Source organism: Megalops cyprinoides, chromosome 12 (assembly GCF_013368585.1).
Source record: "Megalops cyprinoides isolate fMegCyp1 chromosome 12, fMegCyp1.pri, whole genome shotgun sequence".
In the NCBI taxonomy this organism is placed as follows: Eukaryota; Metazoa; Chordata; class Actinopteri; order Elopiformes; family Megalopidae; genus Megalops; species Megalops cyprinoides.
Window position 1 is genome coordinate 8,188,101 of NC_050594.1, and position 25,456 is coordinate 8,213,556.

Here is a 25,456-nt window from a genome sequence, read left to right on the forward strand (position 1 = left end):
GAAATTTTCCACAGTGAGAGGCTTCAGTGATAGTGAGGCCAGGTTATGCTCCGGGCCCACAGGGGCCCAGAACAGCAGTTTTAACAATAGTTACAAGAGGTAGTTACAAGAGATAAACAACAGTTTACATAACTTTACAAACTAAGGCATAGCAAATATTAGACAAAGGAGTGTGACATGAAGGAAGCACTTCATCTGAATGGTCCATGCCAATCAGGAGGGAAAGGTTGATTTCAAATCAATTTTCCCTATTACAAAAAGAATTATGACAGATTTTACAACCTTAATCACCCCCAGAGGACAACATTAAAGTTACAGCCCAGTCATAATTACGTTACACTAATAATTTTCTAGTATCGTTGCAGTGAAATGCTTGCCTAATACCTGCTGTATTACACTGAAATTGTTCATTGAGGCTTTTCTTTGTTTTTTTTTGTATCCCTTCTCCTTTCCACCAGTGAATCTTTAATGTTTTGTCGTGTCCATAACTACCTGTGATCAGGTGTGTGTGTACTAATTGGAGGTATTGCTGTGATTTAATAAGTGATAATATAATATGAATACATATGAAATAATAATTAGCAACCACTGGGATGAACTGACAAGCCTTCAAAATGTGCACAATAAAAATCATTAAAGCATTTTTGGATGATTCAGATGCATGTGACATGGCACATAGAATGCAAGGAAGCACAGCATTAATGAATACAGTTAAACCCATTTTATTAAATATTGGTCTCATCCTGTAAAAGACTGAAATATGCATCAATGCATTTAAATTTCAAGTGACATCCATAAATTTGGTCCACATGGGTCTGCTGTGTCTACTTTCACACAGCAGATCAGCTCTTAATCTTTTCTGTCCACACTGAGAAGGGACAACATGCGGTGGAAGTGGTTGCCAGAGAAACCAGTGGAAATGGTTGCCGTAGTGACAAGGTCAAAATGAAACCGCAACAGTCAATGGGGCTAGCATTACCCTGGAGGACAGGCACCATTGCACATTATGTTTACATTTTGTGCGGAAGAGATGTGTGGCCCAGATCGAAGTCAGCAGCTCATGCCCTCCTCAGAGTGGTTCACAGATAATAGTGATCAAAAGTTCAACAGAAAGTGTGTACAAATACCTACAAATAAGTTGGCAAATGCCAGCCCCCTTGATGCCATTCACATCCCCCCCCTCGACCACAACCACCCTGAAGTCTGAATTTTGATAGGCTCAGTTGAATTGAATCACCCATGAGTCTGTGCGTTATCATCATCTTTCAATCACTGACATTTCAGGGGCCGAGTGGAACAGGGCAGGAGGCAGGAAACAGGAAACAGTGGGGGTGAATGGCCAGATCTGCTTTCAGAGTCTTACATACAAGAGTTTGACACAAACCAACATTTTTAGATTCATAATGCGGTGGTTTTCAAGCTTTTAAATGCCATGGTACACCTGTTCTGGATCTAAAAAGTTTAGTCACATCTCTATTGCCACATTTCAAAGGCTTTTTAAGAGGAAAAAAGCATTATGATAAGCATAGTATTTATAACACTTTTATGACTGGATTACTATAATACATAGTCATTTTAGACTACAACTAACAGTGAGCAGTTCAAGAGGTGCTTGAGTAGCTTGACCAATGGTGTTGTTAGGTCTGATCATCAGGTCCCAAATATTTTAAGCCTAGCCCCGAATATTTTTGCCCTGAAAAAGGAGGTGTTTATAGCAAAACAACAGACAGACTGTGTATCAGAGCGGAACTTGACTTGCAGCGTCCGAAGGTGTGATAATATTTATTTATTATAAAGGTAGATATAACCTCCCCAACCTACCGATGTTGATCTCCCTTCAAAAAAAAAAGACAAGCCCCAGGCAAACTTGACTTGACTTGACTGATAATCTGCTCCATGTACTAGCACTTCCAGTCTTATCTATGAGTTTGCTTTGATAGCTAGCAAGATGGGTGAAATGTGTCATTTTTATTTTTGGCCTTGAATTGCTTCTGTATGAAAGAAAACCTTGCAACAATTACCAATATAGCACAGGTCCCATCGGAATTTCTTTTCTCAATTTGTTATTTCTGACACATCCCAACAAACTGTCTCGGAAAGGTTTGTCACAAGGCAGCAGACATTTGAAATGCAGAACATAAGATTGCTCCTGAGCTGGTCTGAACCGTTCCGATTACAAAATTCAGCAATTAAATAAGCAATTAAAAAGCTGGTGATTGAAAGCAAATAAACACCTCACTTGAAATGCATAATCACCTGCTAATCTGTAACATGACTATAGACAGGTTCTCTTGCCATAACCTCATTGTGGTAGAAATATGTTCTTATGGATAGATGTTGATGCTACTTAAAACAAGACACACATATGAAAGTTTCTTTAGGTTTATTTATGCAGATGTCTGGTCCTTTCACAAATCAGTAATCCCAATTAATATTAATCTTAAATGTGATTAGTTGTTTTATTAATTATCTCAGGGCTTTTATTTAATTAATTATTTTTTGACACCTTATTAATCTCAGTTAATGCTGAGATATCAAGTTCCGGGCCATTCAGTTGACAGCTCAATCAAACTGAATTAATTAAGATCTGATGTGGAATCTGAATCTGCATACAGAGGGTCCCCTAGACTGGAGCTGAGAAGCACTGCGCTAATCCATTGTGAGAATGATGTTCATTAAGAGGGCTTATGCATATTCCCCCAGCGTTCAGATGCTTGTCTCTCCCCCCCCCCCGAGTGTGGATAACAGGACTAATACACAGCCCTGGGTTAACTGGAGGCGATCAGAAGCCAGCTCCCGGGGAGGTGGTTTCTGGGAGAAAAAATTCTGTAGCAAACGCTTCCTGAGTAGGTGGTAGTCCACAGCCACAAGCTTCCTTCATTAATTTCCCCTGTACCAATGTGTTTCCTTTCAATTCTGAAATTCTACAATTCTGCAATTCTGAATTTCAAAGCTAAATTTTGGGAAAAAGTGTAATTACTATTTTTTGTTATATGATTGGTTATTTTCTTAACAGAAATAATCATACAAAACAACTCTCAAATAACCTCAATGTGGCAATGTGGCAATCTTAAAATGCATCAAATAAAAAAAATGGTCCAAGGAAACCATCAAGTCAGCCTACAGTTCCCCATATACAGCACTGGTTGAATGGGTCAGCCAGACAGTAACATTGAGTGTAGAACTATGTTTCCAATAGCAGAAGTGATTATAGTATGTTGAATATCCTCAAACAAGTAGTAGCTGTTATTCATTTCACATCCCTTGCATGCGGTGTGCTATTGTCAAAAACATCATTTGCTTGCCACAGTCTGAAACAACATTAGCCAGCACCTGAAAATGGTGATTGGTATTCAGAAGTGGGTAGCTACAGTCGTATGACCTTAATACATTCACTTTGAAAATGAGATGTTACATCTCAGGGGAATTACTGTATTCTGTTAAATGTCTAAACACTGAAAAATTCTGTGTAACACCACTCACGCCAAGCTTTGTGCTGAAGGATCCACACAACTGCAGTTAGCTTAGTTGGCTGTAACTGGAATTAAGGCTAATAGCTGTCTAGCTCCAGTGACTGTTTTTGACTCGCGTGTAGAGGCTCAGCAGTAATTCAGACAACATAGACCAAACAGAGTGAAATTTCTTTTGTTTTGAGACATCATTGTTTGTCTTTGTATTTGTCCCTGTCCACCCTCTTCATCACTGTCGCCCACCCTTTTGGGTGGTCTCGTTATGGTTGGAAAGGATGACATTTTCAGGGGCTGAGCAGGACTGCAGCTCTGGATGGATGGCTCTCATGAGATGTGCATTAAAAACGGCCGTGCCGGGGCTGCAGATATCCTTCCGGCACCCGTACAGATAGAGCTGCTGTGCCAGTCCTTCTGCTTGCTGCTCTGGCGTGGCCAAGGGGCTTTGCAGGAAACACAGCTGTTACACACTGTAATTCCGGCTGACATTCATAGGTGTCATTTGCGCTGGGGACGCTGGCGACGCTGGCGACATGTCCCCGCCACTTTTTGTCGTGGCCCATTTCATCCCCACGACTTTAAAATAGGTGTGAACCCGTCGTTGTCCCCAGCACTTTTCAAAACAAACTGACGCCCAGAGTCTACCCAGGTTACTATGCACTCTGAAGGTTGACCACTTATAGTTATTGTCCCTGGGGGAAAAAAAACAGTGTTGTGTGGGTCCCTGTTTTTCTCATCCCTCTTGTACAGTGTATATTTTCCTCATTCCTTCATCCTTGTTTTTTTTTCCTCTCACTCACAGTAGTCAAAACATTAATGCTTTGAAGGCTGCTCTGGTGTATGGATGTCAGTAATACAAACTTTGGTTTTGACTGGGAAGATCTAAAGCCCTGTTGAATTACGGGGTTCTGTGCTAGTTGTAGATATTATTAGCATTTTTTGAAAGACAGGGGAGCCAAGGTAGACCCTTAAGCATAACAGCCCCTCTGTACTCTCATAATGAGGGAACTCATCGCTCTGTTATGGAAGCCTGACTGCTTGTCTGATGGATGCTTTCACAGGGAATACCGTGCATTTGTTTGCCTTTCCTTACTTTTTGTCTTTTTTACTTTCTTTACAGTCTTTTGAGTGGTTGATCATGCTGGGATCAGTTAATCAGGTTGTTAATTTGAATACTGATCTTGATCTGAAATTTCCTGATGCCTGCTTTGAGCCCTCTGTGGAAGATGTGTTGCTAGATATGCATTTCTGCTTACAAATAGATAAATGTAAAGATATTCAAATCTGTTTTTGTTGTTTTTTTTCATCTTTTCCTCTTCCATCTTTTGATGTCTCAAACAAGTCAACAGTGATTAGGCTTGATTAATTACAACTCCCCTTAAGTTGCAGCAGCAGATATTACCAAAAATATGTAGAACCTTTTCTTTTATCTTATTTTCCTAAATAATTTATTATTCTTTTTTCATTTGTTATTAATGGTAGCACTATGAGCATCTTCCTTGTTTCAAGGAGAACTGGAGCAACTGTCGAGTGATAGCAAATCCTGTGTTGGTATTCAGTTAGCAGTTCAGTCAGACTTCACTGATTTGAATTTGATTCGAATGGTAACTGAAATACAGAGAACCTTCCCGGGACTAGACCAGGGAAACATTACATTACATTCCATTCATTTAGCAGATGCTCTTATCCAGGGACTTCCAGCACAAAAGAACAGACCAGTGAGTGTGAGCATAACACTGTTCAAGCCCTACCACAAGTAAGCTTGTGTTATCCAGACTAGACAAGGGAAGCCATACTACAATATGTCACATTGCTCTGACGTGACGTCACTCTCATTTCTCCCTCTCCCCTCCCAAACAGATGAGAGGCCGGACTGCTCCAAGGCCCGCTGCGAGGTCCAGTTCTCGCCCCGCTGCCCCGAGGACTCGGTGCTGATCGAGGGGTACGCCCCGCCGGGGGAGTGCTGCCCGCTGCCCAGCCGCTGCGTCTGCAACCCGGCCGGCTGCCTGCGGAAGGTGTGCCAGCCCGGCTACCTCAACATCCTGGTCTCCAAGGGCTCAGGGAAGCCCGGCGAGTGCTGCGACCTCTACGAGTGCAAGCCAGGTACGGGCAGGCCGGCCGGCCGGTCACAGATGAGACAGTTAGACCACGCTGCAGGGCGTTTAGCTCTACAGATGCTCTCATCCAGAGAGACTGGCGTAGCTTGCGATTTTTACATTTTGTTCGTTTACGCAGCTGAATGCTTACTGAGGTGGTTCATATTCAAGTACCTTGAACCAGGAAATGACAGCAGAAGCCCACCTGGGAATGACAGGCCCTGCTCCTTACCACTATGCCACAATGCTGAAAACCACAAAAAAGTGGATTTGTTGTGATTAAGTTGGTGGGTTGTGGACAGTAATGTGAGGTAAAATGTGAGAGTAGAGGGTAAAGTGCATTAACTGTGCCAGTATAGCAGTGTTCTTTATAACTTTTATTTTGGGTTTATATCCACATTGGTATACCAGGCTGGGCTGCTTAACTGCTGCTTTTAAAACAAGAGTAGTGGCGTATAGTGTATACTGTCTTGCCTGTTATTACCATCAGAGTAATAATAAGCCATCATTTTAATGTTTGTTACCAAAGTTATGCATGCAGCAAGACATTTATCACCACAAGGACAATTGATTAATCTGTATTTAGTTATATGTGAGCATATATATTTCATTGTCTTTGCATTAATATGTCATTATATGTGATTGACACAGAAAGCAGTTTTCAAAAGCAGTCTTATGCATATGGATAGCATTTGCTTAATCTGCATTGATCATTGATTAAACATCACACTTATTTAATTCAATCTTTTACACAAAGTGCACAATAAATGGAGTGATACTGTATGTCAGAAAAAGCCTGTGCTATTTATTGAGTACAATAAATGTGAAACAAAACGTTGTCAAAACCATCTGGAAAATATGTCAGAGCTTTGAATTAGGGAATAGCCTGGCGCAGCATCCTCTCACACAGTGCTGGCCTGCAGCTCTGGAGAGGATTGCATGCTTCGATACCCCAGAGATCTGTGCTGGGCTCACAAGTCCGTGGCGTTTCTTACGCTGCCGTAAAGGTCGAAGGTGAAAGACCAAGGGAAAAGGTAATCCCTGGCCCACCAGTTTGGGGGTTACAACCTTATGTTCCTGGGCCGGGACGAAGAAGATTAGTAAAGTAAGTCAGCCATAGCGACTTTCTGCAGTTTCAGACATTTTCTATGAATGTGGTCAGAGAAAGGGATCCTGGGATTTTTCAAAACTGGACTTGACAGAAAAGAAATAACATTTTCACACAAGGCTGTCAAATGTAATACACTCTGTGTGGCAGAATTATTTAAACTCTGGGTTTATGTGAAATTGAAGATGTTGAGAGTTTTGGACTTTGCTTTACTTGCAGGACCTTGGTAGTGCAATGGGCAACAAAATGGACCCACGCTCATCTCTCCGTATCCAAATGCCTCTCTCTCTCCCTCTCCAGTGTTCAGTGTGGACTGTAGTACGGTGGAGTGCCCGTCGGTCCAGCAGGTGCTGTGTCCTCCCGATAGCTATGAGACCCAGGTACGCCTCACGGCAGATGGCTGTTGCACCCTACCGACCAGGTGAGACCATCTCAATGTTCCAGGTCAAACCTTTGCATCATTTTGTCCTAGTTATTTAAATACAGCTACATTAATTATTGTTTCATATGTTTTTCTTTTAAAGTCCAGAGCCTTATAGCCACTTTCCTTGGCCATGTGTGTCCCATTATATATCTACCATAGTTACTTTTTTGGTTTTATGGAATTTTTGGTTTTAAGTGCATTTTTTGTTATATGTTGTTTAAAACAGTTTTCTTTGAACACGAGGGGGGTCACTTTATAGTCAGGACTGGCTTATATTCAGTGCAATATTGCTAAGTCTTTAGATCACAGTAGGCCGTGTGAATATTAGGTTTGTTTGACTTAATTAGAACAAAGCCCTTGGTTTTAGAGTTTTTATTTTATAAACCCAAGTATTCAAGGCAGGGCAAGGCCTTAACCAGGGGTAAGCTGGGAGGGATACAGGGTTATTTCTGTCCATTGATCCAGCTGGATTCCTATCCAATGATGTGGTCCAATAATGTGACATAAATGCTGTTACAGTAACCCTTTGCACACTGAGCCTGGGCTGCAGGTGGACCCAGGTGGTATGAGGGGGAGGGAATAGGGCCCGCTAAATAAATTATTTTAATCTAGACTTAAGAACTGAGCTTTTCTAAGATTCCCTGACAAAATTTGGCCTTTGAATTCAGAGCAGTGAGGCTGTGTCTTAGGAGGAAGGCTCTACCACCTGATTTGGGTTTTGCTATTTTTGGAACGACCAAATAACCAGCCCCTCGTGAGCAAAATCAGTCTTGGTGGGTTGCAGGGCATTAAGAGATCTTGTTATAATAAGCAGAGGTGAGCCTGTTTAAAGCCGTGGTGGTTAATAGCAGCCCTACAGAGATATTAGGGCTGCAGCTTCCTGACATTACCATGCTTTGTGGTAAGATGAACCAAAAATTGGGCTATAAAGACATAATAGTGAAGTGATAGTGAATAGTGAATAGTGAATAGTGCAAAATAGTGAAGCTTGTGTTGAGGTGAACATCCTCCTTTCCCATTTGGAGGTGGATTTGTAGTGTTTTGTGCAGTCTTCTGGTCCTAATGTACATCGGGGTGGTTCTTCTGGCTCTGATGTCCTTGACAAAATTGAAGGAAAAATGTATTTAAATGTATATTTTATTGTAGGTATATAGTTTAAACCCTGGTTCGGTACAGTTTTGCTCAGCATGTTCAATTCTGAATTTAATCTGCTTAAAATGCTGCTTGGTTTCTGTTTTTCTTTTGTTGGTTCATCTTTATCACACAGTTTATCAAGAGTATGAATAAATCCGGAGGCTATTATATAACTAAGCTATCCTATAATAGCTTTGTGCAGAATATATTTATGTAACAGTTATCTTGGAATTTTTAAATGAGTTTTAGCATGTGCAATGGAACCACTCACCTCACCTCATTCTCACTGAGTGTAATTACATTGTGTTTTGGGTTCATCGTCCACATTATATGAACATTTTCACTGCTTTACTGCTTTTTTAACTTTTTACTATTAGTTTACTACTACTACTACTACTACTACTAAATCTGAAGTATTGTGTCAAGTATACATTGCTGCAAATACTGTCTTACTGATTCCTTCGTAAACCGTGATAGCCACACTTGGCTCATTCAGTTATTGCTTTGTTGGAGCATGACCAAGTGATGCTGGCCCAGACACAAGAAGCATAGCGTGAACAAATAAAGGTTTTGGCTACAACTGCAATAGATACGTTTTTTTATGATACATTTTGTTTCTGTAGTCTAAAGTAAGCGTGAACAGTCGCATGACCAAATTTCCCATTGCGCTCATTGTTAAACGAAGCTCAGATCCATACACTGGTCTCAGTTTAACGTTTACCTTTACGCTAGGTTGTGTTTCTCATGGGATGGCTCAGAATCAGTCCATATGCCTAAGTGTTTACAGAAGCTACCATCTTCTGCCTCAATAACAAATTTGTCACCCACGGATGCAGTTGTGTTTCTCCTGCCAAATAACACGGTAAAGGAGTCTGCCTCCTTCAGCACAGGCTTATTTGCAACAAACCACTTCTCTGACACGTCAGATTCAGTCAGCTGAAGGAAAATTGGTATGGATTTTTTTTTTCTTTTTGCTTCAGCTTGGTCTCAGACTCTGTACTTTCATACCCTCCTGCTTGGTAAGGATTGAGACAGAATCATGACATTATAATCTATCCTTCTCCTTACCACCCTTCTTCCCACACTCTAGGCATCACCAATAAAGTCACTACAGTAGTTTGACAGCGTGTACAGGACCTAACAGTGTACTACCTAACAGTGATTCCCTCCTTCTGTTACATACCCTTAGCAGATAGGGGAGCAGGCATCATTTGCTTTGGTATTTGCATTACAGTGTTTTCTTTGGCAGACACCCTCTTCCAGAGCAACTTGCATGGCATCCATTTATGTAGCAAGATAAATACCAGTGCTGTCTGGGTTAAGTACCTTGATCAAGGGTACAACAGCATCATCCACATGGGAAACAAACTGGCAGCTGTTGGGTTATGAGCCTTACTTCCCTGTGCCACTCTGCTATGCTTGTTAAAGACGAGATAGACAGATGAGAGGGAGGAAAAGATTGTTATTGCAGCTCAGTGTCGGATGAAGGCACCGAAAAGCTGAATTGATCTGCGTCAGCGTTGCTTTACGTTAGAGAAAAATGACTTGAAATTGTAATTGTATACATTTCTCTCTTTCAAAATGGGGTTATCTATGTTTTATGAGTATATGTTATGTTCTGAAGCCTTTTTTATCTTGCAGGAGTGCAGTTGAAGCAATTAGGAACTACAAAAGCAGACTATTCTTGATCAGTTGACAGCCCGTTGTGTTTGTGTGTGCATGTGTGCAGCGCACGCACACGTGTGTGTGTGTGTGTGTGTGTGTGTGTGTGTGTGTGTGTGTACACTTCACATCCCACAGCAGGCATCCTTATTCAGGGCAACAACGCAGCTTTCACTTATCCGTTTGCACAGAGATTGAAGTGATTGTGGTAAGTTTACTGCTTAGGATTACAAAGACAGTCCTCTGTCTAGCTGTCAAAACATTTCAGGTTTCAGACCAAGCTGTCTGGATGCTCTGCCCCATCGCAACCCCAAAGGAAGCTGATGTTTAGCAGGGCATTATCCTGTTGCTACGCAGATGATACCATGAAAGAATGCGGTTAGCTGAAATTTTGTCCCTCTGTTGTCCCTCGCTTCCTCCAGGTGTGAATGCTTACCTGGCCTGTGCGGCTTTCCTCAGTGTGCTGCAGGAAGCACTCCCCGTATCATCTCCCATGGTGACGGCACGCCTGGGAGGTGCTGCGATGTGTTCGAATGCGTCAACGGTAAGCGTTTGCTGTCTCTCAAACTCTCTCTACTCTTCCTCTTGGAAAAATACCGTAGGCTTCTTTTGTATTCATATTGTACAACAAGAGGGTGCAAAAGGAGGATTTAAAAACTAAGCTTTTTTGTAATACGAAATCGATGAGGGGAAACTGTAGCGTGGAGCAGAAAGAGAGAAAGCAGGGAGGGAAAAAAAAAATGAAACACAGGAAGTTTTAAGCATAGGAAATGAGCATATCCCTGGTGATGAACTGCTGTTAAAGCCTAGTCCTGAAGGATTCAGTGAGTGTTTCTGAAGAAGCTACAGGCGTGGAGATACATTCAGAGCACCAGGAGAGAATGAGATTGTGTGTTTAGCTGTGGCAGCAGGGAGCTGAATCAGAGAGATGGTGACAGACAGGGGGACATGGAAAAGATCACCAGTCTGGAACCATAATCCACTCGTCCTTATGTGGTGGATGCACTTTATGTGAGGATAATGTGTGCTTATATTGAAAACAAAGAAAGGAGCAACATGAAAGTGCTGGTGCATTTTATTTCAGGTTGTTTCTGTATTTCTTTACTCTGAAAACATGCCAAGCCCCCCTCGCTGGTACTTTTTGTGGTTCCCCCAGGCTTCTTTGCAGATTATAGCATTTGAAACCTTTGTAAATCACAAGCTGTTTATGGTAAAAGAATGGCAATAGTTAGGGGACCAAAGTAGGAATCCTGTTGTTTTTTGTTATGAATAATTTTTGAATGCCAAATACCAACAGTTCATCATCCTGTTGATGTTATTATAGCAGTAGCAATAGTCATAGTAATATTGCTAGACAACTAAGTACCTTAGGTACCTACTAACTGTGTTATTCTTGTTAGGATTATTTTTTGATTATTCATTTTAGGGAGCCAAACGCTATAGAGCTCGCCATAGATGGCGTAACACTGATTTTGACATAAATAATTCCATGCTGGCTGACCCAGTAGTCACTTACAGACATTTGAAATATTTGTATTCTGTTAATAAGAACAAATGAGACAAATAAATCTGCATTTGCAATGATGTAGTGGATATGTTTGTGTCAGAACACTTGTAGTACGAGTGGTGATAGCATAATGTATTACAGTATACATTGTCAGTGTAAGCAATGACAGCTAATGGATGAAGACAGTAGAACTGTGGAGGTGAGAGATGAAAGATGAAAATAATAATTATTAGAGCACTTGTCATGATTAAGCAACAGCTGTGGTCCTGGAGGTCACTACTTTGCACGAAAAACTACTTCAGCGTGAAGTGTGAAGTGTCAGTGTGAGATATACATTTTATCCTATGCTGCAGTACCGAGAGCTTAACACAGCACTCTGACTTACTTTACACTAAGTCGTGTGCCTCCCCTGTCCTCCTTGTGAGCCTATATGAGTGAATACCATTGCTTGTGTAACCTTGAAGGTTAACCTCAGAAAGACTCCCCATTTACCTGATTTGCAGTTGATGTAAACTTGGAAATGTAACTTGGAAAGAAACGCTCTGCTGGGGGTGTTGACTGAGCTGATCCGGTTGACTGAGCTGATGGCTGTTACACTGTGCTAAATAGCCTGCGTGTGCTCTTGCAGAGAGATGGTGGCAATACAGAGCGTAACTGACCGGAAGGCATCATCCTGGGACAGTCTGAGGAGTCCCAAAGGCTAGAGTGCGAAGTCTGTTTCTCATTGTGTGAGAGTGCATGCGAAGGGCGCAGAGACAGGAAGCAACATCCGAGGAGACGGAAAGACAACACTCTTCCCCATGACATGCACAGAGCTGCACCATATGGTGTGGTCACACCCTGCTGAACGGCAGAAAAACACATAGATGATAGGTTTTAAAAGAAAGGCTCAGACGAGGATGAAGATGATGGTGGCGATGATGATGGTGATTATTTTTATTATGTCTGTGTGAGATATTTAATTAAAGGCAGTGACAAAGGTAATGAATGCCAGCGTAACACTATGCTGATGAGTCAGGGAGAGCGCAATGCACAGCAGATCACTGACTGAAATGTTTTTTGACGGGGAGAAAGCTTTTGGGAGAGAGAGAAAGAGAACATAACTCTAGGGGAAGAGAGAGAGGAAGGTAGTGACTCAGAAAAAGGGAAGGAAAAAAGTGAGCTGGGAGAATGAGCACAATTCAGACTAGACAATAACCGGGGCACGATTCAAGGGAAGAGCCTAGACGAGTACACTGAAGATTAAGGAATGAGATTTCTCCGTGAAGAACATCTCCAAGGAAAAATCTCCACTTATTTCTACAGGGCCTGACAATAAAGAAACTTTTGCACTGGCCCACGGGGCTTGTAGATTTCAGAATTTCTGGGCAACCAGAACATGTGGTGCTCTTGGATGTTTTTTCAGTGGTAACTAAGCAGCCTTAGGTAATCGCACTGTGTCATTCGCTCACTGCCTTAACGACAGTGCGTGTGGCTCAGCATTAGGGGATATAAAAACTACTGGTTTTGCACATAAGTGTAAAGTAAAAATCGGCAAGTGCTGATCCAATATCAGGTGGTGACACCTTAGTTGTCTAAGGTGTTAATATGCATTAAAATTGCTGGGCACAACAGGGGAAGGTCAGTAGAAATATCTGTACAAGAGTAAATGTTAATTGCAATCATTAAAAGTAGTCTACATTTTTCACCATCATTATAATGCTACATCAGCTCCAGTGTACCATGGTAATCTACCAGTCCTTAAGAAATTAGTGCAGGGATAATCCAATCAGATGGGAGCTCTTTGTTCCAATTCACATGAAGTAAACAAACCAGAGAACAATGAATGCTTTCTTATCTGACACCAAGAGCCAGATCACAAAACGTGATATTTTAAGCCTGATCATTCTGAGGCTGGTCCAGTTTCCACAGTGACTGACATAAAAGTGTGCACTTTTGATTCCTCTTGTAATCAAAACATTTTAAGACCAAAGCTTTTTGTATTAAGCAGCCCATAGTCTTAATGTAAATGCATTCCTTTAAGTGGAAGCCAGTGCAAAAATGTAATGCCATTGGATGTGCCTGGTTCTTTGATAACGGTTTGGCAGGGGAGGGTTGAATGTTGTATTAAACCGCAATAGTGTAGTATTTTATGAAGATCTGCCAGCCAATGAGTATGCTGCCAGTACTATTACATTACATTATTGACATTTAGCAGATGCTGTTATCCATTTATACAGCTGCATATTTACTGAGGAAAATTTACAGCATACTTACTTGCCCAAGGGTACAACAGCAGCACCCCGGCAGGGACTCGAACCAGCAACCTTTTTGGTTATGAGCCCTGTGCCTAACCACTGTGCTACACTGTGGCCCCTATGCATAAATTAAGAGTTTGACAGGACATCAGAACTTTCAGTCACAGGCTTAAAAGAGTGGAATGGTCATGTTTATGTTCTGATAATAATGCTGTTATTCAGCCCCCTGACATGCACACACGTACACACACAGCTTAATGCAGAAGACTCCATTAATAAAGCTATTGCTGTGCTCTTGTTAACTACATAACCTGTCATTAATCATCAGTGTTTACACCCTGACAGTTTAAATGCCAGGTAATGTCATATACAGTATATAGTACTGTAGGGGGTGTTTGTATAGCTAGTTTTATCAAAGTAATCAAGACAGAGGATGTTTACCTGACTAGCCTGCCCTCAGACAGACAGTGATAAACCGAGTGAGTCATCTCATCAGTTGTCTCAGATATGCAGATAGGAAACTTTGAAAAGGGCATGCAGGTGAGCCAGCCAGAATGAGGCAAACCAGACTGTGAGAGCTCAGACGTGCTGTTGGGTGAATGAAATGTCTGCAGTCAATGATGAAAACATTTGTCTCTCAGACAACATCATTCCTGCTTGAATTTTCACTTTTGCAACAATGTTCCCGTGCCGTCCTGCCCGTTCCCACCCTATATTATACTCTCCAAAAAACTTATACATAACACATATTAAGTTCTTTATACAAAAAGGGCTTTCGTATGCACACAAAGTTTCTCTTGAGACTTTACTATTATAGTTTTATGTAAGTAATGGAGAGATTCACATCACTAAGCCACACTGAAGGATTTAATACCAGGGAGTGTGTAGAAAAATGAGGCAAATGCCTAGTTTGTGATTCATTTATATGCCACGATTGTCTGGGTCGACAGTGGTGAATAATAATGCCTTTAACGCTGCAAGTTATTCTTCTTATTGCATACTTGATCCCCTGCACCTGTTTCATTGTTAACCAATGCATTAATACGATATGAAGATAATTTTTATTCTGGCTGTGATTTTGCTCTGTTTCCGCTGGTCCATTTAGGAACTTTTTTGTTCTTTGTTTCCTTTTTTTTAATTTGACCATAATTCTCAGCCCCAATGCAAGTGCCTGCTCCCCACAGGCCAAGAACAATGGGCTTAAATGCAGGAAAAAATAGAAAGCGCAGTCCGGATATCACACAAAATAATGCATGCCAAGCTATTGAAATCCAGTGTCAATGTGCTTTCAAGGACACACACGGTACATAATGTTTTCCTGTTTGGTGTCCACTCCCACCAGAGCAACTCCAGTAGACAGGGATGCAAGTTGTTCAAATGATTTTGCTTGGGGTTTTTAAGTTGCTGATGCATCGGAGCTATGTCTCCATCAGCGTGGCCTTGCTGTAGCACAAGCTGTCTTTTCAGGAGTATGCATGGGAGAGTTTCAGTAAAGAATTCAGCCAGAGGAAAGAACTTAACCTGTTTGTTTTTTATTATTATTTTTACATAAACATGTAATGGTGGAGTTCTCAGTGTTCGGAACTCCACCAACAATGGTGTTCTGGCTAAGATCCAGAAAGGCTCTATTTTGGAGACATTTGACTGGAATCAGGTTATTAAACCAGTCATAATTTGCCCCAAAAACAAAAGAGTGAAATCCTAGATTTTGTTGGAAAGTGAGCTTCTCAGAACTCCCTCAGATATGAATGATAGTCAAAGTAAGAAAATGTTGAATTTAGATGTTTTTGTTCGGGGATCCTCATCTTGGAAGCCTATAGATGCCTATAACAGCCCCAATTTAATGTATTTGTTGCTGTTATGGCTTTTGTGCCTGATAAGTAGGGCTGTGTGTTGGTGTTTGTAATGAATGCGAGGTACAGTTCTTTTTTTTTCAGCCCCCACAATGAGCTGTCACTAGGTCAGAAAGCGCAACAGGTACCACCATCCAAGTTGTCACAATGTAAACTCTGGGTCAGTATGGCTACGATCCCACATTGGTGTGCAGATATCTATATGAGGTGTTGGTGAAGTTACAGTGGAATATCTGCTGCTAGCCAGCTGGGCTAGCAGAAGCTGCCACAAGAACTAGCGCTACGCAAAACCGAGACGTGAAGTTTACTGCAACCCAAGTCATCCATTACCAAATATATGATTAGCATCATGACTAATAACAGATTGAGAAGTATTGGCAGGTGATTAACCTGATGAAAAATATTTCACTAAGCAGGGAACGTGTTCAAAAGGGATCCAACCTTCATCCTATTGCGATGCTAGGGCTGTCAGATTGTAATGTTTGATATATTGTCTGTTACCCGCCTCCTGCTGAAGCCTGCAGCATAGCTCGCAGCTGGCATTCTCTGCTGAAAATACACTGCTGGGTGTTTCTCAGGGCATCAATGAAGAACCAATGTGAAAAAAATCAAATTAACAGCCGTACTATGGGGCTCGTTTTATCTCTCCCCTCCCCCCTCCAATGAACAAATGTACGCCTGTCTGCAAGTGTTTACAAGCCATCATGAAGAAAAAAAAAAACACAGGCTGTTCCCACAAAAAACTATTTGGTGCCACTGGATGAGTGTAGAGTCGGGGCATGTCTGTGAGAGAACACCTGGCCCATTGCGTGATATCACATTATTTAATCTGTTTCCTTCAAAGTCAAAACAGAATGGCGTTGCGTAGGGGAGGATGGTGGGGAGTGGGGGGGCAGGGGAGGGGGGGGGGGGGTGAAAGGGGGAGGTTTAGATCAGGTTTGGGTGGGGACTGTATCTCATTGAGTTCCTTGGATTCCTGTGCTTGAAAATAAAGATTATATCACCAGGTATAAATCTGCAGAGCAACAACAGCCTCGCCTCACAGACGTGGAGGCAAACAACCAGGAGCAGGTGAACCTGTGGCTGCAAACTTAGTGGAAGGATTTGTTTTGTCCCATAGTGAGAGTAGAATGACTAACAAGTCACCAAACTCTTGAGGTCCCACACTGCAGTGTTAAAATGTTAAAGCCCAGTGTTAAAGACAACCCAGTATCAACATGTTAAAGTGTTGAAGCCTCTGAATAAAAATACACATTTTGAAAATCAGTAACAGAGAAATAAAACTAAAATGGATCGAATAAAATAATAAATAAAATATAAAGCAATATGTGTAAATGGACTCACGGCAGGGGGGGTACTCTTGAGCAGACTGCGGTTTAAATGCTGTTTTCCTCAAGGTGGTCTCGGCTGCTGGCTTTTAACACATGACAGAAGTGAGAAACCAGCTGGAGAGGAAGTAACAGGGAATCACTGGTCAGAGAAGCAGTAATGGGGCTTCTGGTAAAGAAATCATCTTCCCCAGCCATAAAGCTCTGCAGTGAATTAATTGATTGGTAAAACTGACATGAAAAGGCTCCTGTGTTAATGTTTTTTTTTTTTTTTTCCCCACATGGTAATCCTATAAAATGGTTCTTCTATAAATGCACTCTATACAGGTGGGGATATTTTCCGGAAAGCATTTGAAAACTGTAATTTCCCTCCTCGGCCCTAACTGCTACATGCTACACCAACAGTTACTATGTGTTCACATTCATTCCATGAAGACACCTGAACTGGCAGTCCTTTCTTAAATCAGGGAGTTGTATGTGGTCTCTTTTTGGACACAGCTCTGTACCATTTGTGCTCATGTGAGCTAGGCTGACGCCCTGATGGTATACCACATGCCTGACAGCTGTAAGCCATGTCTGTTTTGCTTGAGGGAAGGTCCCCGTATAACAGTTTAAGGCTCCGGTATAAGCTCAGTGCCTGTCTCCATTTCCTGTGCATTACGGCCGTTCCACATGTGCTGCTTGAATTCCAACCAGACGATGTGTCACATGTGAAACGAGGGGGCGAAAAATTAGACTGATTAGTTCACATGGGTTCAATGCTGTCCATCCTCTGCCCTTCAATGTTCAGGACGTGGTTTCCACCGTGGGTTCTGGCTCCATGCGGAAGCTGTCTGTAAGAGCTGATCCAGAACCAGTTTTTCTGTTCAGCTTGTAATGGCTGAGGTCAGAATTGTAGGTCACACGTTCTTCCATACGCTGTATCCTGCAGGTGTGTTCGCAGCTGGGCCAAGGTTTGAATGCCTCTGATTTGTTCGGGTAGATACTCAGAGTGGGAATGGAGGCCCATCTAAATTCTGATTCTGTTTATGTGAAACCACTTTTAGCACCTTAAGTCCCCAAACTGGTGACCATTTAATTTTCTGTGCATATTGTTTTTACAGTTGCCATGAAAACTGATACAAAATATAGGAAATACAAAGTATAGAACACACATTTCCTTGTGCGTACAGAGGCAGATTGTCATTCAAATCTCTAAATGTATTTTTATGGAAATGTGCCTTTTTTATTCAAAATGCTGGGTCCCGTGAGGCTAAGGTGTGTGGTCTGTGACGCTGTGGTCATTTTGTGTTTTTATTAGGAAGCCTCAGCTTCAGTGTGCCAAGATTGTGTTGACTCTGTCATTCGTTGTATTTATGTAGAAACAGTGGGAGAACAGACCTTAAGCCGGAGAAGGGAATGGGTTCAGGGAGCGCAATTTTAATGGTTACCTTCCAGGAGTGTGAAAACCCCTTCCAGAGCTGTTTCGGTCGCCGCAGGGCACGCCACGGAAAGCCAGAGCTTTTCTGATTACCGTTGCTATGGCAACCAAGGCCCTCTCAGCCTGATTGACGCGTAGTTGTACAATTCATATATAAATAATATTTGTACACTGGTGTGAAAAAGAAAAAACAGAAAAGAGAAAAACTACACATGGCTGTGTGGCAGCACCAGTGCTGGGAATGGGACAGAAACAGTGGTGCACTGTAGAAGATGTGTTGTTATGACAACAGGATTCACAGCGTGCTGCTCACAATCCCAGTCTCACAATGCTGTGAAGCATCAATAGTAATGAAAGATAAAGCACGCCCATAAAAAGGAATCAGTCAATCAATCAATCAATCAACCATCCAGCCACACAGCCAGCTAGTCAATTAGCATTTGTTACTTGATACCACACTGTAAATACATGGTATATCACAGGTTGCTGGCCGGAATTAGTTTTCCAGTGGGAATTGGAAAAACCATAACTCCAGTTCAGCTGGCCGTGGAATTTAAATAAGTGAGATTAAGCATAAAACAAAGGTGGTGAAGGGGTCATTATGGGTGGATTGAGGGTACTTGTAGGGACTGGCAAATGTTTTCAAATGCAGTGCCTTCTAACCACCTTGGAGTGGTGGATAGGGATTGGTACTTGAGAGTGGGACCATGTCCTTTTCTCATTATTTAATCCTTTCATACGTGCCTTATTTTATGCAATGAAGCACACATGGTACGTTACATGCTTCCTTATGTTTTCATTATTAAGCTTCTCATATTGTTCACCGCCACATTTGCTTTACTTTGTAACATTAAATCACTGTTTCCTCAAAGCTAGATTTTTTTCCAATCTAGTGTTCTAATCAAAACGGGCCAATCACACCGGTGTGACCATATGTGCGAAAGGGTTAATCACTCACTGACTTCACTCTGCACTTCACCTCCTCCTCTGGAATCAAAAGCCAGTCATCGGTGCCGTGCGTCTTCGAAGCCTTCATAAAGAGGGCACCGGGTGAACTGCAGCCACGGCGTAATATGGTGGAAATTCCCATTCAACACACTGAGGCGGCTCGTCACAGTCTGAACACATTACTGTGGTCTTTACACGGTCAGTCTGCGAACGCTGTGTACAGAACTCTAGACATTCATTGTAGGTCAGGGACCCTGGTCCAGCATGTTGCTTAATCAGCTATGAATGGAGCACCATGTCAATACTGAAAATCAGCCTGTAAGGATAGCATGCAATAGGGAACAGCTACTACATAACCCTTTAAGAATCTCCATTGTTTTTCTTCTAGCTTTAATTATTATTATTAATATTACAACTACTGCACTATTGTGTATTCACTGTACTATTGCTATTTCATGTCTGACTTGAAATGGCCATAAAATATACTGTAGGCCTTTTACTTTACTTTATTTGGGCAGGGGGCTGTCCACTCACAGCAAAAATGTGTACTTGTGACTGACAGGACACGGCTGTCATATTGGGTTTTGTATCGAGATATTGTGGAATTTTGCTCCCACTTATTTCATGATTGTTGATGTTGACCTGATAGAACAGAAACAGCCACAAAATTAACAAAAGCAGATTTAGTGTACAGATTTTGAAATTTTTCTGAAATCATCTGCCGTTGGAAGAAATCTTGCAGTGGATGGAAGTCTGGTGGATATGCAGACAACGCGTGACGTCTGTGTAACAGCGTCGTAGTAGACACCGCATGACATGAATGTGGTGACACTTCCTAGTAAATCAAAGCCCATCCGTCAAGAAAAAGTTGGCAGCAACCACTGCCACCCTACTGAATTGAGAATCTAGATCAAGCCTGAACAGGTGACCTGATGGAAACATTTATGCTGCAGCCTAGCAGACTCACCAGCAGGTACACTAAAGATGTGGCCCTTGTGACTGTTGTCAAATCCCTGCTCCTGCTAGTACTGCCACGGGTGAGCTGTGTCACTCAGCGTACATTTGGAGCGTCAGAGATGCATTTAAACAGAGAGTCCTCAGGCAGTCATTGTCTGAGAGGATAATGAATTATGCATCCTATAAATTCTGTCTGCAACTCTCGAGCACTACACCGATGCCCGTGCATATTTCATGATGACTTCTAAAATGGATTTCATATGAATAAAAATCAATGTGCCCACATAAACATGCAAACTTTAATGTACCGTATATTTAATTTATTAAAGACAGCAATAATAGGCATCCTGTCTTCACTGTCGTTTACTTGGTGGTCACATTTAATTTATGGGCCTGTTTAGACTGCTGGAAAGTAGAAAAGAAATCCATTTCCACCTTTGAATGAAGTTGCCTCTTTCCAGTTGAAAATGCGTTCCAGCTATACTGATCATCAAGAGAATCCAGTCTTGACACTTACCGTTGACACCTTACTCTATCAAACATTCACATGTATGCTTATGCAATTACAGGGGATACATGTTTCGTATGTTGATTAAATGTTTGGTGTCAATTATGTGAACTGATCATCCATTACTGCGGGGATTCAGTAGTCGGTGCAGTGTCTTGGCTCGGGCGATGATGAGATTTAAACTGCTTAGCTACAAGCCCAGTGAAAATCGCGGGAGAAGGACGTGAGGTAACAGACGTGCCCATCTTCTTGTGCCTTCGGTGTGCTGACGGCTCATTTTGGCACGCACACGCTCTCCATCTGCAGTGCCTGAAGCCAGCGGTATCTGACTTGGCAGGACGTTACAGCCAAACCCCTCGTACGTCAGCGATAGGCCGCAGTCCGGGAGACCGCAAGTCACAACACATCGCTTAGACTTAAACATCACAATCCATCTTTTCAAATGTTTTTTTTTTTATGTTTTAAATACCCAGCCACCGAGTGACATGTACACACACAGGCGCAGCCAACACTGAGTGACACCGTGTTCTTGTTCAGAACAGACACAAAGGCGCTTTTCAGTGCTGGATCGATTAAATCAGTTTGCTTGTCTGAAGATAAGGAAATAGCTGGCCTATGAAATGGCATTGGATGTCTTGCAATGATGTATTTAGGTGGGGAAATAAAAATGAGACGCGGAAAGGGGTACAAATGGTCTGATTTTGGGCATTTAATGTGTGATTGTTGGAGACTGAATCCACATTTTTGTTTTGAAGTTTTGAAATGACATTGGTACAGAAATAAAGGTCAGACCTCAGGGTCATAGCTGTTATTACTGTAGGAATTCTGCCTAACTCCCTACACTTTATAGGTGTATGGCATATGGTATACCTGGCATCCAGCTAAAAGTGATCTGGCTGCAAATGACAATAACATGATGTGTGTAGTCTGTGCTGTGCTTCTATTGATCCATTCATAAAATGTTCATCATTATTGGCATTTAGCAGACGTTCATATCCAGAGCTACTTACATCGGTTACAGATTTTTTTTTCACAATGTTATCTATTTACACAGCTGGATATTTACTGAGGTAATAGTGGGCTAAGTACCTTGCCCAAGGGTACAGCAGAACTGCCCCAGCAGGCAATCGAACCAGCAACCTTTCAGGTTTGAACCCTGCTCCTTACCACTACGGTGCACTGCTGCCCCAGTCCACAGGTTGAGTTAATGAATTGGTTTTAACTTTCAACTATGTGTCGTGCCCCCCCCTCCCCCCCAGAGAGCAAGCCAGTGTGCGTCTTCAGCGACGTGGAGTACCGCGAGGGGGAGATGTTCCGAATGGACGCCTGCCGCTTCTGCCGCTGCCAGGGCGGGGTGTCGGTGTGCTTCTCGGCCCAGTGCGGCACGCTTCACTGCGAGCACTACTACATCCCCGAGGGAGAGTGCTGCCCGGTCTGCGAAGGTAGGAAGCCACGCCGCCACCGTGTCAACTCCCCTAAAGAGCGCCGGCACGCTCTCATTGATTCGGCGCCCCGAACCTGGCCTGAGGCGGGGTCTGGGTTCCCTCTGGCACATGGCAGAGCAGAATCGCTCCCGGCTAAATCGCTGCCCCCGCCCTGTCGACTCTCGGGGGCCCGGGTACAATCGCATCATCCTGCATCCGAGCCCTGCTCCGGCAGTCTAGCCCTCGCTGAGGTCAAAAAGTGACGAAAGTGACAAAAGCGCTCGGGGTGAGGCGTCATCCCTCCTGAGGCGGGCCCTCGACACGCGAGTGACTGACACGTCCTCATTAGCAGCCGTTAGGCCGCGAAGGCGATCCGTCGGCCGGCGTCTGCTTCGCGATGCCCCGCGGTGGCGGATGACACCCAGATCCATACGTCAATACGTGACAATGCGGGCTGTCAGTCAGCTGCCCGGGCCCGGGTCGGGTGGCCTTTGACGGCTCGCCACGGTGACACGCAGGTGCGAAATCCATCACAGGCTCTCCGCGAGCCCGGCTCTCCCGCTTCAATAATTCACGCGGCATGTCTCAATCCGCTGGAGATTCACCGAGCGTGTCTGGGATTGGCGTGCGCCAACAGCCAGCTGCCCATCAACGGAATGAAAGAGGGGAAAACAGCAAGTGTTAACCCTTGTCTTTTTGCAGGGAAGGAAAATTCCAGTTCATTTCTGTGATGTGCTGCAATTATGTCATTATGTCATTTTAGGCAGTGGGCTGCTGTAGGTGCTTTTGATTTTGAAAATGGCCTAAATATCCTTTGATTTAATCCTTGTCTATTCTGAATGAGTAAAAAGTCCAGTTCATTCCTTTCATTTACTGTAGCTGTTTAATGTTAGGTAGCATGCTACTGTATGTACATTTAATTTTGAAATCATAATCATAATCATAATCCTTTGTTTAAATCTTAATGTTTCAGTGTTTTTAATCTTTTAATGTTTCAATCTTGTTTTAGTCTTTTCTGATTGAACAAATCATCCAATTAATTTCTGAAGTGTACTGAAATAGTTTAGTTTTAGGTACTGTGTTGCCGTGTGTATGTTTGGTTTTGAAATCGTGACCTTCGTCATGTGACCTCTCACTATATCCCCACAGACCCCGTCTCCCCCGTGCAGAATTACGCCGGTTGCTACGTGAACGGGCAGATCCTGGCGCACGGCGACCACTGGCGGGAGGACGACTGCACGTTCTGTCAGTGCATGAGTGGCGAGGCCCGCTGTGTGGCGGCGGCGTGTGGGCACAGCTGCGCCAACCCCGTCACCGTCCCGGGCGAGTGCTGCCCCGTCTGCGAAGGTAACGCTCGCTAACCCCCCCTGCTGAAACCCCACGGCTGCTGTCTGTCTCTGAACTGTGTGTGTGTGTGTGTGTGTGTGTCTGTGTGTGTGTTTGTGTGTTTGTGTGTGTGTGTGTGTTTGCATGTGTGTCCTTATCGTACGTCCATGCCAGGGTCTTGTCAAGCCAAGACACAGAACGCTCATTCCTTTTGATTTCAAGTCAAAATTGTTTTAGCTAGTTTGCAGTTTTGGCTGTGCACTGTCAACATTTATATTTTCAGATATAGACAGAAATATTTGCACACTTGAAACAAAAAAGTCAAGCGCAAATAAAACTGTTCTGTATTGTATTATTTCTTTTCATATGGTCAGAGTCACAGAACAAGTGTGGCAAGGAATTTTGTGTTGTTTCAGTTGCTGTGTAAGAGTTACATTTTTAATGTTGAGTTAATTTAAGCTGAACCGGGCATGATTGCAAACATAATAGCATAAAATGACATTCAAAACACAGCTGAGAAGAAAAAACGTAATTGTTGTTATTGATACTAAATATACTGTAGTATAATAAGGCTTTTTTTCCTGTGTCTGTAAAAGTAAAAGTAAAAACCTGTAAGTTTTTTGGCTGTCTCTGAAAGGGACAGTCAAGTGCTTCGGATTGCATTCGTGTGGATCTTCATCCAGAAGACAAGACAAGATGCTTTGCCATAGATCACAGCTGGTAACCTATAGGTCACAGGGTGGTCAGGAGCTTTCCTATAGTTATTAATTTTTGTCAAGATGTTCTTGATAATCAGGCCATGTTTTTTGAGCTCCCACATTCTTTTGGTCCACCTGATTAGGCGCTGTTTCAACTCAGATTGAGTGGGAGAGGGACAATATTATTTGTCATATATTTATCTGTTGCTTGAGAAAGATGTTGCTGCTGTTCTAAAAAAACTCCTCTTGATCTGAGGTTGGAAATATATTTTTTTTATTAGATTTCACTGCCATTTTGTCATTCATTGACATGTAAATACATTTCATGTAATTTTATAGTGATACTTTTAGGGGAATATATGCAGTTCTGTTTGTATTTATTTTGTTTGCTTTGGAAAACAGTTGTTCAGTGGTTCGTGAAAGCAGGGCAGTAGAGTGGTATAGTTTTAGGGAACTGCACTCATATCTGAAAGGTTAGGTCATCAGTTCCCAGGTGGGGCACAGCTGTTGTACCCTTGAGCTAAGCACCGCCTCTCCTTCAACAAATATCCAGCAGTGCGGCTGAATGCATTTTAAAATGTACATTGTGTATAGTGATTAATTAAGTGCTCATTATATACATTTCATTTAAAAGCACCATTAAGGCCAATTAAGGACTGGAACAAAGGTAGGTTGAGTGATGGTCAACAGTAGTATTCTTAGAAAAATAATTCTTTGTATCCTTGCTGATAAGTACATTTTTTGTGAAAGTGAAATTGAATAAAACATTTTTTTTTAATGGTTGAGTTTTAATTTAATTAAAAATGCATTTTAAAAGCCATTAAATTGAAGCCGTTTAAGTGGCAATATGAAACAAACAACCACCACCACACCACAAATCAAAACCAGCACCTGCTTTTTTGACCCTTGTCTGCGTCAAATAAAATGACGATGTAGTCGATGCGCTTTCATCCTGTATTAAAATACCTTTGTGCCACATGGTGTTCCAAGGTTACCGCGACCTGTTGGTGCTTGCCGGGACAACCCCAGGCGCGCATTCAGATCATTCTAGAAGGATTTGTTGTGGCGATGCGTCATAGGACGAGCCATTCTGCCCGTTCGCGTTGCGACGTCTCCGGTTATTACCCTTGCACTTGCACGATAAAACAAAACACATACTGTTAATTCAGCCGTGGGCCGTTCTGACAGACACGGTGACTGATGATTGGCTTTGGGTGGGGGATTATTAGGGGAACTCTCATCTCGGGAGCGCCGTATTGATCTGGCAACCGAGGCAATAATCTCAGTGGCACAATCGAGCCCCCCCCCTTTAAATTCTGGCCAGTTTGTTGCTTTTGCAACATTGCACGTTCCGACTAA

General features: G+C 42.6%; 1 protein-coding gene across 2 annotated transcripts in view; it reads left to right on the forward strand.

Annotated features, from left to right (window-relative positions):
• Window positions 1-25,456, forward strand: part of crim1 (cysteine rich transmembrane BMP regulator 1 (chordin-like)) — a 101,572-nt gene that overhangs the window by 50,659 nt on the left and 25,457 nt on the right. For both annotated transcript variants that reach the window (XM_036541871.1, XM_036541872.1), the window contains exons 3-7: window positions 5,328-5,570; window positions 6,972-7,092; window positions 10,314-10,435; window positions 21,909-22,091; window positions 23,223-23,420. In XM_036541871.1, coding sequence (XP_036397764.1) covers window positions 5,328-5,570; window positions 6,972-7,092; window positions 10,314-10,435; window positions 21,909-22,091; window positions 23,223-23,420 — 867 coding nt within the window. The remainder of the gene's footprint in view (window positions 1-5,327; window positions 5,571-6,971; window positions 7,093-10,313; window positions 10,436-21,908; window positions 22,092-23,222; window positions 23,421-25,456) is intronic.